The 17,265-nt window shown below is 31.3% G+C and overlaps 2 protein-coding genes across 3 annotated transcripts; both read right to left on the reverse strand.

Moving 5' to 3' along the window:
* Positions 1-4,406: 4,406 nt before the first annotated feature.
* Positions 4,407-7,425, reverse strand: LOC128159786 (uncharacterized). Of its 2 annotated transcripts, none has more exons than XM_052822984.1 (2): positions 6,678-7,425; positions 4,407-6,340 (listed from the first exon to the last, which is right to left on the reverse strand). In XM_052822984.1, the coding sequence occupies exon 2, from the start codon at positions 6,311-6,313 to the stop codon at positions 4,628-4,630; it is 1,686 nt and encodes a 561-aa protein (XP_052678944.1). In that variant the 5' UTR covers positions 6,314-6,340; positions 6,678-7,425; the 3' UTR covers positions 4,407-4,627. The 2 variants fall into 2 exon arrangements, with proteins under 2 accessions (XP_052678944.1, XP_052678945.1); XM_052822985.1 differs by having other exon boundaries at positions 4,407-4,882; positions 5,150-7,425.
* Positions 7,426-8,136: 711 nt separating this feature from the next.
* On the reverse strand, positions 8,137-15,533 carry LOC128159797 (amidase-like). Its single transcript, XM_052822999.1, is given in 12 exon segments — positions 8,137-8,538; positions 8,541-8,606; positions 8,781-9,068; positions 9,450-9,512; positions 10,266-10,422; positions 11,806-11,880; positions 12,140-12,340; positions 12,693-12,832; positions 13,017-13,189; positions 13,558-13,672; positions 14,066-14,173; positions 15,262-15,533. Coding segments are annotated over 12 exon segments (1,527 nt in total). The 5' UTR covers positions 15,281-15,533; the 3' UTR covers positions 8,137-8,416.
* Positions 15,534-17,265: the final 1,732 nt, after the last annotated feature.

Here is a 17,265-nt window from a genome sequence, read left to right on the forward strand (position 1 = left end):
GACGGTTTTTTTTTCACAATATACATATTCTCTATATAAAACACAGCATGACATATATCATGACGAAGCAGCCTTTAATTATGTATATGAAGTTTTCTTACTAAAATTTGAATAACCAGGAATAAAAGATTTTCCTCACTGAGTTATTTCCATTTTTACGGGCCGCCAGGAGGTGGTCCGTTATTTGATACACATTTAAATATTGTAACTGCGTTTCTGCGGGATAGTTTTTTTTTTTTTAAATTTATTAATAGTATGCTCATTTTTATCAATTTAAAGTAAATTTGCATGTAGAAATATGTTTCATGCCTTTTAAAAATATTACATATTTTTTTTCTGCTCGTAAATGAAATGTTGGTCGTGTTAAAGACTGTCGTGTTAGACGCATTTTTATCGAGACTATAATATATTCGGAAAATTTCGGAGTTTTTCATTGTATCGGGATCTGTATACGGGACATACTAAAGACCTGAATGACATGAACTTTTATATAAATGATGTATTTGAATTTCTCTGTGCTTCGTCAAATGAAATGACTGTGTGTGAATTTATCGTATTGCCATGTGCTTTGTGGTAGAAAATTATCATGAAATGACATCCAAAGCATTTCTTGCGCAAAAATATGAAAAGAAAAATGAAAATTTGTATGGACAAAATTTGGGCTAACCTGATTTATTTTTAATTTTTGAAATAACAATGATTATCTTCATAAACAGTAGTGTAAATTAGATTTATAATTTCATTTAGGAAAAAATTATCGAACTCTATTCTTCATAATAATAGTAAAATGTTAAAATTCAAAACGAGTTGCTGAAAATATAGTAATTAAAATCAAAATCTATAATTAAAACTAGTATTACCAACTCGTTAGTTTCTTTGTGGTGTGTTTTTTTATGTAAACAACCAATGATGATTCATACAACAATTATATTTTTGCGGCCCTTTTGACGCTTGCGTCAATATGATTTCTTGTAACTTCTTATACAGAACATCATGTAATTCCTGCAATTTCAAATGTATTTTTGAAGTCTTGGAAGCTGTTAAGAGATAATAAGAGTCCATTAAATCTTCCGTAAATTTTAAGTTTCTGTTATATCTTAATAGTTTTATTATATAATTGGAAAAACATACACCTGTTTTGAGCCTATATGTCCATATAAGTCAAATATTGACTGTCTACGTACTATATTGGTCACCGTTTTTACCGGTAGATATGGTTTGATAGAACCTTTTAACAAATATTCATCGGCAGTACCTCTCGGCTGGCAGACGAAGTTAGCAGCCTTGTTGTATGATATATTAAGGAGCTGAGTTTTTTTTCATAATATTTGTTTTAAGTAATTTTGTGCAAAGATGTAAGCATAAGATTATATATATGCCATAAAAGGATATTTAAAAGGAAAAAAGTGAAGTGAGGGGGGGGGGGTATATACCTGGGGATGGAGAGGGGGAGGGGTCGGTCCTGTCCTCAAGCACCTATGAATTTTTTAAATAAATATGCTATATTTTATATTGTTCATAGTTTGTATTAAATAGTGGCATAGAAATGGTCAAACGATACAATACTTAAAGTAATACAATTAATTAACGTTATAAAATCGAGCAGTCATGCATTTTAAAGTACAATGCAAGACAGTTCTGATATGGCAATTTACAAATGATATCAAAATTCGGTTTCATAATTAGGTTTTGTCCTTTAAGTTTATGCCACGCTTATCATGAGAGAGTCACCACGTGTTGTTTACAATACGTAAGATAAAAGAGTTGATAAACATAAAACATGGAACTTTTAATACTATGTTTCTGAACACTAAAAACAATTTACAAACCTTGCCTCCTTGAAATGGTATTTTGGAGGTTCGAGGGTATATTCTTCCTTGTATATTATTTTATTGAACCAATGAACATGACAAATCCACACAAAACACTCTATGAATTGTACACTGTTAAAATGTACCGACAAGCGTCTCGATTGTGACATTTAATATCGCTTATGCTACCTTTTAAAGATTGCAAGTTTTCATGGATTTAAACTCTAAATATCCAAGTATATTCTAAGCTGTGTATGTAATATGCAGTTAAAAAATTAATGCACCATTTAATGTTAAATGTTTATAATTAAGTTCACTTTCTCTCCCCTATCAAATTGCATTGATTGATTTGAGTAATATTTACGCATAACACAGAAGATCCAATCACCAAATTTGTTGCGTATAAATATATCCAATCTTCCTTCAGTATTTCTCGAGAAACATGACTGACTCTCCTTGCGACTTCAAACCTGATCACGACCTGATATAATTCTTACTTTAACTGATGTTTAATTGATGTAAATATTTGAATATAGAAAAACAATATTCATTTTATCTTTAAAATTAAAACTTGTTTATATATAAATAGATATGTATTCATGTACAGAGCTTTTCGTTTCGAGGAGATCAATTTACCCTTAAATGGTTACAGTCATCGAGTCCTTATGAGGAAATATGCAATTTTTAACGGTAGATATACCGTATATGGTAAATCAAATGGACACCTCATAAACTCATATTGATAAATAAACCTCTCAAAGATTTCTGAATTATAGCACAATTTTAATTTCGGTTATATTTTTTAGTATTAAATTTGATATATCGACTGGTTAAACATTTTTTCTCCATGAAGAGTGAAATCACATGGTACAAATGTCAACAATGCGTATTTGGATTCTTAAATATTATATCTTTTAAAAAAACTTTTAATGAAAATATCTCCATTACTACTGTTTGCATTATCATTACATACAATATGAAGGTTTTACTTATTTTGTCATTAACTCAAAGTTTGATATAAAAAAAACTTTCAGGAATTCATTAATCTACAAAATGCTCTAAAATACATACTGCTGAAAATATTATATCAGGGTTTAGATAAGCAAACATATTAGAATGTCTATTGCAAGATTGCTTTTTAATTAATATTAACACTTAAAGAAAATTAATCCAAAAGATAACGTTCTTTGAAGCCGTTTATCTTTATCTGATTTTTAATTGAACATTGAGATTCCCAAGACGCGATTGTGGACGAAGTTAGTTGATATATAGACAGATAACAGTATGTATGTGCACATTTTGTAAATGTTATGGTAACTAGATTAAATGATTCATCAGCCACTTCGATTAGGCCAATGGAGTTGATGCACTACTCCTAGCTTTGCTTTATGATACTTATTCTGATGACCGATCACGTACGTGTGTTACGTTAAAATTAATCGTTACAAAATGTGAACAGCAGTGTTACAGTGAAAGTGTATAAGACTATATGTTCGTTATAATTATTCCTGGAATTGAACCAGCCTCACTGTAAATGTGATCATTGATCTCAAGCAGAAGGAATCATGAAAAGACGATTGATTTTCCATTTAGTGAATTATTATTTACTTTTGAAGGCTAAACTTATAAAGTTTTATCTTTAATTTTGTATTTGTATTTTGTTTGCTGAAAATCAAACAGGCAGAGCTTTTTCATTTTTTGGACATTGTTTATTTTGGATATTTACCCGTTCTAAAAATAGTGTTAAATCAACACAGTTGTGAAAAGTAAATCCGGCAAAAGTTTTATTAACAAAACTATCAAAAACAGTTTTCAACCAATCAGAAACGCCATTATATTATCAAAGTAATAAATATTAAATGATATATGCAATTTTTCCATATAAAATTACCTTTTTAGTTTTGAGGTACATTAAACAAAAATGTTCAATTCCATTTATATAACATTGTAATTATTTTTTTCAATTTTGTCTAAAAAAGTAAAATTAATACATTTGTGATATCATTCTCATATGTTTGTATCGCATCATGTTTTAACGCCCACTAAATAACATACTTTGAAAGAGACAACTCCTTATTGAATACATTACATATATGTTTTGTTTCCAATTTATTGTGGCTATCATGAATTTAAAAAAAATATCACTTGTACAACAAATTCGGGACTTCCCTAAAAAGGAATGTCACGTCGTGCCTATGTACAACCACACGACTTACACAAACTAAAGACGAGTGACGACAAGGTCTAATGGTATAGAATTAGAAAAAAAATACTTTCAAGGTCTACACTTTGTATTAATTACAATATTTACAAACAGTTTATATCACTATGAATACAAACATCTATGAAATTTTACTTATCAAATTTTAAAATTTCCTTTTCAAGCATGTTCTTCCTATTTTTCATAAACACACGGAAATATACCTGTACAACATTAACACAGTGTACATAAGGAAACATTTAAAATTCAGAAAATAAATATCAATGTCATAACAATTGAAAATTAATACTAATAAAAAATTGAACAATATATACGTGTCTTTATTTACAACATAAGAAAACCTATCTATCTATCTATCTATCTATCTATCTATCTATATCTTAAGTTTTTAAATGATTAAATATACAGTTAATAACAACATTAAATAGTATCACTTTTGGAAGGGGGTGATTTTAAATTGGTCAGTTCCTGCTTTCTGCGAAATAAAATCCACAAAATGCTATAAAGAAACTTCTATGCATTGTATATTTAAAATTGAACAGCGATATTATACCGACAGTTTCAACAACATATAAATCTGAACTGAACGTTTAATTTATTTTGCTTCACAGTAACTGATTTTCTTTATTTTACTTGATTTGTTCTCGGTTACAATAAGATTGCCTTTTGTGTCTAGACATAAACCCCACGGGTTTTTAATATCACAGTTGTCAATGTAGCGGAGGAACTGTCCGTCCTGATCCAGGATGTGGATACGGTCGTTGTCAAAGTCTGCTGTCAGGATCCGACCCTGGCTGTCTGTAGTGATACCATATGGGTAAAACTTTTGCTCTTTTGTAGAATAGCCATCCTGAGGATATATAAATTGCAAAGATCCAAATTTATTGACAACCACAACTGAATGAGCTGCACAATCTGATACACATATATCTTGATTTCTGTTCTCAGCGATGTATTTAATATTACCATCGGATGAATAGAGAGGCTGACCTTTTTCATTGAATTGAATACTCTGGTTTTCTTTATAATCTGAGTAACGCAATACTTTTGTTTGCTTATTATCATCACTGTCCATAATTAACAAAAGGTCGCCGGAAGATGAAAAACAGACACTTACAGGTTTCCATTGCTGCAGTCGGATTAATTCTTGTACCTCTATGTTTTTACCTTTCACAATATTCACAGTGTGATCAGCGTAATCTGTATAAACTAGATCACCACTCTTCGTTACCGCTATGTCCCATGGCATGTTTCTTGTCTTAGTGGGAATTGATTTGACTAATTCTCCCTGAAAATTGACAAGTTTTATCGTGCTCTCATTACATTCACTCACCCACACATTTTCGTCACTCAAACAAGAAATACTACAAAGATCTTTAAATTGAGTATTGATGTCTATGCTTGTTTTTATCTGCGGATCATCAATAAGAAATTGATATTCAGGATTATCATAGTGATTCACATCTTCCGTTGTGTTTCTTTCCTTTTCTTTCATTGTGGCATTTATCTCCTTTAAGTATCCAAAATGTTTATTTAGCTGTTCTCCGCCAATCTGTTGCTTGCAAAACCTTGGAAAGGGAACTTTCACTTCAGGAGGACATTTTTTGAATTCATAATCTGCTGATTCATACGCAAGTACACTTTTGTCGTCTTTTGTATCCAATATTTTTTTCAGAACAACTACTCTCTGTTTTATTTGAGTTCTTGTGCTCTTTACTGCATCTTCTTTATCATCGAGAAAAGACTGTTGACTGGAGACCTTAAACTCTAGTTCGACTTGCAAATTATTAACAATGGTGTTTATTTCTCTGTGCCAGTCTTCCCCATGCTCTCGGAGACTTTTAATCATTTCTTCTGAGTTTTTATTTAACTTATCTTTTAGATGTGAAATTATAAAAGTACTCCGTTTATATTCCTTGTCTAATCTATGTAATTCTTGAATATCATCATAAATGGCTACTTCTTGGTTTTTAAATTTTACCAATATGTCAACAACATTATGACCTTCATGTTCCTTGGAGGAAACACACAGTTCACAAATGGGATTATGGCAAGGTTCACAGTAATGATCATTTAGATTTGAGGAGTGTCTTTTACAGTACGTAAGAGATTTCCTTCTTTCAAACGGCACGACTTTATGCTTTTTTGAATCATCTAATACATGCTTTTTCTGACAGTTATTACATAGATTTTTTTCACAAAATCTACAGTATGAACAAGGAGTCGGAGTTTCACACAAATCGCACCGTGCAACATCTTGAAGATCGTATTGATCATTCATTATCAAAAAAGCATAATAAACATTTATCTGAAAATAAAGGTTTATCTAAAATTATTTTGCTTTTTTCACAAATTAGATAATTTTCAGAGATTAAATACTTGTTTAAAAAATGACTGATAAAGAACAGCAACATACCAAGCTACCATAACTAAAAACTGTTGAATGTTTTTACACTGATTAATATCCATTTGTATTAAGTAATTCAACATCACTAGTTCTAGCAAAGTATATTGTTTTACATAAGTCATCATAAATTGCCCCTGTCAGAAAGACACCACATAATGTTAACGTACACTTAGGTAATGAACAAAAACAAATATATAGATGCATTGTTTGTCAACTGCTTTTACAAAAACAAACCTACCAGCAACGGATGATTGCAATGACAGCACCATCTCAGTTGTATAAATTTGTATGTATAGACAATCTAATAAATCGATCAGTTGAAATACAATTAAACAGGAACAGGGAAACAATGACCCGTACTCATATCCGATTGGCCGAGAAAAAGATATGCACTTCTTTTTGGGACATTGTACTACTTGTTTTCATATGAAATAAAGAATTCTGATATCATTATTTGTTTCTTATCAGTAGTAATAGTAAACTTTTCTTGCAAAAATCTCTTCTCTTTTAACGTTAAGTTCATGATATTCCAAGTACAGTGAATTAGACTTATCAATTAGTCTGCCTCGTCCATACGTTTGTTTCGTTCATTTCCGCTTATTTGGAAAAACAATTACAAACATCTTATTTAAATGATACGGAGGGCTATTTTTTCAAAACTAAAATATCAAAGATTTGAAATAGTTGTGTTGCCATGAACAAAGTTACGAATGCTCGTAATTTTGAATGGATACGGACAGAAAAAGTAATTGTTATTTTATAGATGACAAATATTAAATACAAGTTAGAATATTGAATAAGGATGCTCACTAATGGTGAAATAAAAGTATTGGGAGGCAGTATTTTTAGTGAGATATTTATAGAGAAACACAACCAAAGCATTTTTTTTTTTGAGTCGTTAGGAGTAGGCTTAATTATGATAGCTAAGATACCTTTCAGTTTTAGGCAATACATGTATAAAACTCATTTTTAATCAATTGCTGGTTTTAAATATGGTTATGGGGAGTTTTAAAAGGGGTGAATCGAGATCTCGAGATCTCAATAATTACCGACTTCTGATTTAGCATATTTTTTAATCAAGTAAGACTTCACAATCTAAACACTTTTAATAATTTAAACAAAAAGGTCAATTTTTTAGTGGTTTTAATCTGAAGCCTATGTAGGAAATACACATGTATACAAAATATGCAGTTATATGGTAATCCGACATTTCAATGAATCTTTCATTTGACATGAACTGAATTAAAACGGCCTTAGAATTCTTTTTAATACTAACCAAAACAATGTATATTTAGTCAAATAAGTCAGTTCTTTCTTTTTGTTGAGCTCATAATTCTTATGAATCTGTAATTTAAGAAGCTTTACCCAGGTCATTTTAAATTAAATTTGTGATGTGTGTCTATTTATTAACACAATTCGAATACTACTCCAATATCTAATACAATGGATGACCTTTTCTAAGATAAGACATTGTTACAACGAACATTAACTCTGAATTGCAATATTTGTTTCTTCTGAAATAATTAAAATTAAAGCAAAACAATGTCTTAATGCAAAACAATTGACTCTTGATTTAAAAAAAAAAAATTAAGAGTGATACTAGATTACTCAAACTCATTTGTCATTCCCGTATTCTGTCCTTTTTTGTCGAGTACAATGAACAATTTTTTCTTTATTTTCTTAGATCATTTTCTTAATCTAGATTGGGTAATAGTGCATTAAAACATTAAAGTACATGATCAGGAAGCATTTAACATGTATAACATGGACATTCAATGTTAAACACATAAACATAGACAACAATTATCAACTATATATATATATATATTTGATAGTTGCACACCGGCATACATAAGTTCAGAATCACAGCTGTCCTGTTTATGGACGCACAGGTTTTAACATCTTGCTTTGTTAAAAACAGGTGGTTCAATATAAATAAAACATGTAAGGCTAACAAAAAACTGATGTGGTTGTTAATTAGCAGTCTCGCAATTTCTCGAAGGCTCGCGCGACCTGAAGAACCGTGAGGTCATCAAACATTCTGCCCACTATCATCATCCCACAAGGCAGACCCTCGATGAAACCTGCATTGATTGTGGAGCGGGATGTCCAGTAAGATTGAAAGGCTTCGTGTTTTTAACCATGCCTTGCGCAAGTTTCAGTGTCTCTATTACAGATAAATGTATGAAAATTTAAATATACAAAATACATGTATATTCAAACTACCGGTATTACACCGAAACTTAAAAGAACATCATAGGATATTTTCAGTTAATAATAAATTAGCATTTTTATTTAACATTTAAAGTCTAAACTTAGATTTTGATATAATAACATTTACCGCGTAAGGTATTGTTACTGGTTGGCAGCTTATAAGCTATGGATGGTAATGTTGGCATGACCATGACGTCATAATCCTTTAGAATACGATTATACTCCTTTGTCAAGTGTTGGACTAGATTCTGGGCTTTGCTGTAAAATTTGCTTTGGTAATTCCTCTGAATGTATTCAGAAAATATCATTGCGATTTTAAGCGTCATTGGGCAGTCAAACGGTCGAAGGTTGTAGGCTTTTGCTAAAGCCTCCTGTAACTGAAGATCGTACGTCCCTTTCCAACCATACCCGTGACCTTCACAAATCAATCATCATGATTAAAACGTAAAAAAATATATATAAAATAATTCTAATTACTTTACAGTAATATAATTTGTATTTTTGTGGATAAAAGTTAAATTCACAGTTCAAAGTTGAAGTATATTTGTCGCTAATTCAATTGTTTTAAATTGTTACATCTATGTCTCGTTCTTGAGCATTGACAAGATTTTGATTCTGTGGATCAAGTCAACAACAACTCTAAAATCAACATACACTCATCCTAAACGGTTATAATGATACAGCATCAAAATAATTTTATTATGTTGGTTTTGAAATCAGATAAAACAATAATATTTAAAAATGCTTATTATTTTGAACGTTTAAAGTCTTAACAGATTAATATAATTTTTCCTACCATTTCCTTTAACCATCATTTGATATGTTCCTTCGAAGGTTATTGGAGACCATATGGCTTTGCCTGTGTTGAAATAAATAATTCAATTGTTACTCAAGGTGAACCGCTGAACTGTATAATCTCAATTTCCTACAGCAATCAATTCCCATCATAGAGGATTCCATGCCACTTTATGTGTGCATTGGCTGTTTATGGTTCACGATAAACAGACATCTAGTATGTTATGTAAAAGTCTTCACTGTCATATCAAACTTGAATTCTTGCAAAACGCTATTGCATTACATTCAGAAAATCGTATTAATTTCGGCTAGCTTGAAAATAATAGACATTGTCTCCAACATTTAGGTAAATTAAAAATTTGAAATATATTCTTGTACTGAGCCTTATTTGAGTTAATGATCTTTTATTTAATTATATCCATTGTTCAATGTATTTTTAAATCAAGGAAATTTGAAACTACTAACATTAACTAATGTTAATGAATGTCAACGTCGTCTTGACATGGAAGTGTACTATCATTATATAAAATGTTTTTCAATCGAAGCAGTACTAATATATCCCGGTACATAATGTTTTTCATCAGTTGCATGAAATCGGTTATGTACTTTTTTGGCTTTGGTTGCATTTAGAATTGTTGTAGCTATATTTGAATAACAATGTATGCTTTCATTTCCTATATTTGAGTAACAGTGTATGTTTGAATTTCTTTATTTTAATTTTCTAAGCGATCATTGTTTTGCCTTGATTGCGTATGTATTAACCTACCAGTCAAGAAAGAATACTATACAGCCAATCAGATAATATAAAAAAACTCACCGTCGTTGTGGATAGGGAGGGACACGTCAGACACCTCCGCCCCCGCCTCCTCCAGGGTCAAGGCCGCCTGTCTGACGACCCTCGCCACCTCTTCATCCATGTCTTTGAATCCTTCTTTAAGGAGACCAATTTTCTTTCCTTTTATCCCATAGTTAACCTATACGATATTGATGGTCATTTTTTTTCTTTGACGTAAATAATAAATCAAGTTGTTTTGTTTTGAATATCATTCTTTTAAGGACAAATGCTATAATGCACTTGTAGTTCATTGTCAAAGGAATGTCACATGATAACTCTTATCAATAACTTATCAGCCTTGAGTCAGGAATTATTCTTAAGTATTTGCATTTCACGGTAAAAATTAGAACATTTTTTTTTCTTTCACAGCACATACCTTTTAAAATCAAGAACCGAAGTACTGACGAGATTTGATTTCATCGATTGTTGTTTGAATAATGCACATATTTATGAGAATTATGAATTCTCGATTTTTCCGACAAGAATTTCGAGAAAACCCTATATGAATCATATGTTGTGTAACATTTAAAGATAGAATGTATTCCATCAAACTATGTATCAATAATCGAAATATTTCTAAAAGAAATTGTAAGGATCCAATCAATATTAAACTCTTGGCTCGTTAAACCAGACGCTCGACTGTCTCTGTTAATCTCCGACAAGCAAGAGAGAGTCTGTCGAAGATTTACGGAGACAGCCGAGCGTCTGGTTGATCGAGACTACATGTACATTGAACTCTGGCGTAGGAATACATACGACTACAAAATAATAAAATGTTCGTACTATATAAAATCTGACTTGTTTTAGGGTATTTATAAATAAGTGTCCTTGAAAAAACAATGCTTCAGCATATATTACAACGAATTTATCAAGAATCTTCAAGAACTAAGTCATGTCAGCGGTGATGATTTGTGCATAGGTCCAAACACCGTTTCACTTTCGGTTTGCCTGAGTAACTGTATAGGAGAGTTGATTAAAATCAACTCCCCAAAAGGTTATGAACAATGTGATAGTAATTCGTCAGTTTAAAGAACTAGATAGATCGATAAATAGATCGATAGATAGATAGATAGATACATAGATTAAATATACCTGCCCTAATGAATGATATTGATTTATAGATAAATACATAAAGAACAGGGAAATTTGGAGCTCCACATCCGCCCCGGCTGGGACTTGAACTCATCACCTCTGGAACCCACTCTCCTAGCATGCAGGTGAAATACAATTAAACGACAATTTGAGCGGATCGAAACAATTCACATTGCATATAGTAAGCACAAACAAAGTTCAAGCCTCAGCCGATGCGAAGGTAGAGCTCCAATATAGTTTTTTGCCAACAGACCACCATTTTACATTACGAGAGAGAGAGAGAGAGAGAGAGAGAGAGAGAGAGAGAGAGAGAGAGAGAGAGAGAGAGAGATTGTCTTGCAAACACCAGCAGTTGAGTGCAGTTAATGTACTTACAAAACAGGAAAGAAAGCTATGAGAAGATACCAGTATTCGGTTATAATATACCTACCAGTTTAGAGTACGGTGGGTGGGGTAGGGCAGGAAACTGGCGGGGGTCATTTCCATCATCGTAGCCAGTAATCACCTGTAACACAATTGGAAATTTATAATCAAATCTAAAAAGGAAAAATGCAAATATCGATCATGTTGAATTATAATGACACGTAATGATTAGCGAAAGTTTGCATACATGTATTTTAAAAAAAACTGTCTTCTTAGTTGTATACATAGGCTAAAATCATAAGCACCTCTTGTGTGTTTAAAAATTTGATATGAAATTGATTGTAAGTTTTTGATGAGATATTTCAATGCTATTATGAAACTAAGTGTACTTATATTTATACTTCAAGCAGAGACGCACAGTCCTCCACAGTTCTTGTCATGGGCCCAACGTGATCTAGAGTTTTTTCGACTGGCATCACACCGGTGTATGGCACCAAGCCATAGGTCGGCTTCAATCCCACAATTCCACACCAGCTGGCGGGAATACGAATTGAGCCCCCTTGGTCTCCTCCAATAGCAACATCTACTACTTTTCTGGCAACCTTCACAATCAATAAAGAGATTTTTCCATTTAAATATTCTCTTCACTTTTTACATGGTTTTCCTTGTTTTGTGAAGGAAGTTGATTTAGTTTGCGCAAAATGAAGATGTTTCATGTAATATCACATATACATCTGGAAATAATGAAATGTATCTATTTCTACATGATCATAACTTGCCTAATAAGCCATTTAATAACAATATATGTGTTAAAATTAATAAATGCAAAGGTTATTAACATTGCTAAATTAAACGAAGAGGTTTTCAGTTTATCAAGTTAGTATCACATTGTATAAAACTTTTTAATTTATCTACCATTAGTATTATGAAATAAATATCGTTAAATTTTATTACCAGAGACGCCGAGCCGGAACTCGAACCACCTGTACTTCTTGTTGGATCATACGGGTTTTTGACGGGTCCGGAAGCGGAAGTAAAGCTACTCGCGGAACAGCATAAGTCCTCGCACACAGCTTTACCTAGAATCCGACCCCCTGATATAAAAGAAAAATCCAGCAATACAGTCTTTATCACAAAAATGTTTTCTTCACATATAAACTGAAAACTACATTGCCTGGAAATTCAATAATGTTTGTTGCATAGCAATAAGCATGAGTATTTCTATTGAGTATCTTCAGTTATTGCAATAATTGTTCAATACACGAGTGAATCCCATACCTGCATCCAGTATCCTGGTCACTACAGTGGCGTCTTTGTCGGGCACGAACCCCTCCAGGAGCTTACTTCCGTTCATCATCGGGACCCCCGCCACACTCACATTGTCTTTGATGGCAACTGTTTTTCCCGCCAAAAGTCCTTCTTCTGCACCTTTGATGTCACATCGGTAATACCTTAAAGTCATCAATTAATACTATCAAATACATATCTTCTATTTTGTTCAATGACAGAATAACACGGGACAGGATTGCGTGTTTGATGTTGATTTGCAAAAATATACATGTAAATTACCCACTACAATTAAAGGTTAAACATTTATCACTTTTAAATTAATTAGATATAATGAACATACATTGTAAACTACGAAGTAAAATATGACAGGTAATTTGTACATGTAGTTTTATACACTATGAAAGTACAGAGTATAGCTGCGATTCATCTTAACATATAAACATTGAATGTGAAAGTATAAAATACTAAATTAGTGCTCGAATTGCATGCTGTGTATTGATATGTGCAATACCACGTGACTAAGACTAACCAGGAATCATCTTCCTGTTCCCTGTAACCCGGCGTCCTTGGATACCGCACTAAAGGAGTGGGCGGGATCAGCTCGTACACTCTCTGGTAGCTTCTACAGGTCTCCCCACACCACTCTGTTATCATGCTTACATTGTATTGTTATAAGTATATTAATACCTTTAAAAAACCTATCTTAATTGAATTAAACACATAGCACATTAACATTAGCATGTAGCCAATCTTTGACTAGTTTTCATATATTTCTATATTTTCAATGTACCGTAAGTTTTTGCCTTAAAACTTCTTTGTATGCATATCAATTATAAGGTAATATTTAGAGAAAATCGTTTGCTACAATGTGCTTAATATGAATAACAGCAACTTAACGATGGCTTCATTTTACAAATAAACCATAATGTTTTGGTCAAACTGAATGGATCACTTCTATTGAAAGAAACATTAAGTTATTTTAGATACGTCAGTGAGTAAAGATAACTATGGAATTAGCTATAGATTTATATAAGTACCATAGATGGCGCTAGTCTCTTCCGGTGTGAGTTTCAGTCTCATTTCCTCCGATATCGATCTGATATCCTCTTCCGATATCCGTACGATGGCGGCACTTTTTTGCAACTCTACAATTGATGGAAAAATAGTTTCAAAATAATTAATCATAATATTATAACATAATATCATTCTTGTTTATTAAAAAGAATAGATATAAATATTGAAATCTGTTAATCTAGCAAAATATCGTATTGTTCTAACAAATTCAAATATACGGGTTTATAGAAACCAAAGACAGACAAAATCATACCACAACGATCTGAATGAATGAATTATCACTGAAAACGAGTAAGAATTTACACCAAACGTCCCCATTTCTAACCGTAAATGTGGCTATGTAATAATTTACACGTACAAAGTATGACTGTGAATATCAAATTGTATAAATATATATATTTAAAGCCGGATTTTGCTCAAAGTTACGTAGGGAAATCGGCTAATACATAATATAAATAACGGAGCTACAAAAAACAAAAGAAAATAAGCAACATCAAATTAGAATCTTTTGGTATATTGAAATAAAAATTTTAAATTAAATTATATGCATTTTTATCACGCAAATATTTAAAACGAGGAATGTTTAAAACATCTTCGTTAAAGCAGATAAAACACAAAAAATTCAAGGAATGGATTTGCATGAAGGGAATGTAATATAATATGTCTTAAGTAATTTTCTTTCATGAATTTTTGATGAGTTTTTAATTTAAATAAACATAACTGTCAATGGAGTATCATTCAAATCGATAAAACGGGAAAAATTCAAATCGGAAGCATTAAAGAAACGCAGCATAATTTTTCATCCTTATCATCAAGGGTATTTTCATGTTTTTTTTTATTGTAGTGAATGAATAGAGTTTAAACACAAAAGTATTTATATGATTAACGAGATAATGCCCAAAAATGGTGGAAGCAGAAACTTGGGACAGAGTAAAGTATTCACTTTTTTAAATTCATGACCAGATTTAGTAGTATGAAATCAAATGTTACGATTCATCATTTTGTGCAAAACAAGAATATTCCGTCTTGACGGTCGCCTCCAATGCGCTTATTAAACTTTATGGTACTTTCAACGAAAGAAACAAAAAAACATTACATCTAGATTGCAAGTATAAACATCGAAACCAATCTTTTATAATAAATTATAATTGAAACTTACCTGTTGTTATATCCGACATAGTTAGATTCAAACTGATAACATCTCTCTCCGTCGCTGACCCTAGTTTACCTTCTTACCTTCATAGGAACGAGTTTTGTACAAAGGTTACCGAAATTGTGTTAAACCTATTGAAAGAAGAATATAGACACGCACTCCCCTGCATTTATAACAGAATTTACGCAGTTAATATTGCTAAGTTTGGCGTAAACAAATAACTTCTGCGGGTAGGTATTCCATGCTTTTAAATACCAAAGCGATTTTAACCGTAAACACGTTTTTGTACAAAGAGTATCGGAAAATATAGGAAGAAGAATCTATAAATATATACACGTGTTTATATAGCAATGTTTTACGCAGTTAAAGTTACTTAGTTTGGCGTAAAACAGAACTTAAAGTGGATCACTACATAGTGAATAATTTTCTAAAATCAGCAGAAAATTACTTGATTATGGTAGATATCATAATAGATAAGATGTGTTTAAGTAAATAGGCAATATATATATATATATATATATATATATATATATATATATATATATATATATATATATATATATATATATATACGGATTGACTTTTGCATTGAATCTAGTATGTTAAGCTGAGAAATAAGGACATTAAAATAAGGACATTAAGATGAGCACTTTATTATAAGTGTTTACCCTCTTATCGAAAGTACAGTTCTGGATATTATCTTCGGTTGATATCATAATAAATGATCTAGTCTAAACTTTTGCAAAGATTTATGCAATGCAGATACAGTTCTTCTCTAATTAATATTTGCGTTTAACGGATAGCTCAAATACCTCCTCTGAAGTCCATTAATTTGACGTACAGATATGAATTTTAACGAGTGTTGGGGTTAATTATTGAAAATTACTTTTAATTTTGCTGAATTTCCATACGATTGCGTTATATCCATAGAAAACGAATAACAGGCATCTGATGTTTAATTTTTTCTTAGATTGAATAAAAACGTGGTTACAATACATATTTTTAAAAAATATAAATGATCATCAACAAATTTGTTATGATGTCCTTAATCAAGATTTTCATCTAAGTAAGAGAAGACAAATCGTATAAAATCACAAATAATAAAAGATGTATTTCATTTTATTAAGATATAGCGAATTTACGGCTGTAACGAATTATTATTCATGTCCCTGCAAATTTCTTATATAAACCTATAGAAATTTGATGTATATAACGAACACGGCTATAACGAATTTACGGCTATAACGAAGTAATTTTAAGACCCCCGCTGGCAAAATTTTAATGTATTTTATCATTTTTATAACGATTTTTTCCCATTTCAAATTTCATTTAAGAAACATGCAATTTTAAGATGCATATATAAAATACTCAAATTCAAATAGTGTACGGAATTTTTTTTAAAGTTGAAATGAAATGGTTATATTGACATTTTTTGTAAATGACGGTAATACTAATTTTATAACTTACGATAGTTTAGAAAACTGTTAGCCGGATAAACCCTTAATTATTTTATAACGAATTCGCTATAATATTTTTTACGAATTCGTTATAAACGTATAGAGAATTACGGCTATAACAAAAATTTTCCTATGGTCCCTTGAAATTCGTCATAAACGAGTTTTGCTGTATACATGTAAAAGGTAATGCGACTCTGTGCTTATTCTAATATTATGTTTTGTTGACAGATAGGGACTACCATAGTCAAGGTCATATTCCCTTCTAAAAAATCGGACGGAAAACCTCCTTGTTTCTTGCAACCAGATAATGTCTAGTTATTATTATTAATTTCTGTGATATCATTAAACAGTTTCCTGCATGAGAAAAATTGTTTTTCCGGTGGACATGTCTTACATTTCTGTGCATTTTTAACTTAGGAGTATTTAAGGGTATATATGTACCTTAAACGTTGACTGATATAGGCATAATAAAGCGCTGTCCATTTTTTTGTTATGAAAGCTGAGAATGTATTTCGACTGATTATCCAAGGAATCTTATTTTTTATCTGTGTTA

Source organism: Crassostrea angulata, chromosome 8 (assembly GCF_025612915.1).
Source record: "Crassostrea angulata isolate pt1a10 chromosome 8, ASM2561291v2, whole genome shotgun sequence".
Lineage (NCBI taxonomy): Eukaryota > Metazoa > Mollusca > Bivalvia > Ostreida > Ostreidae > Magallana > Magallana angulata.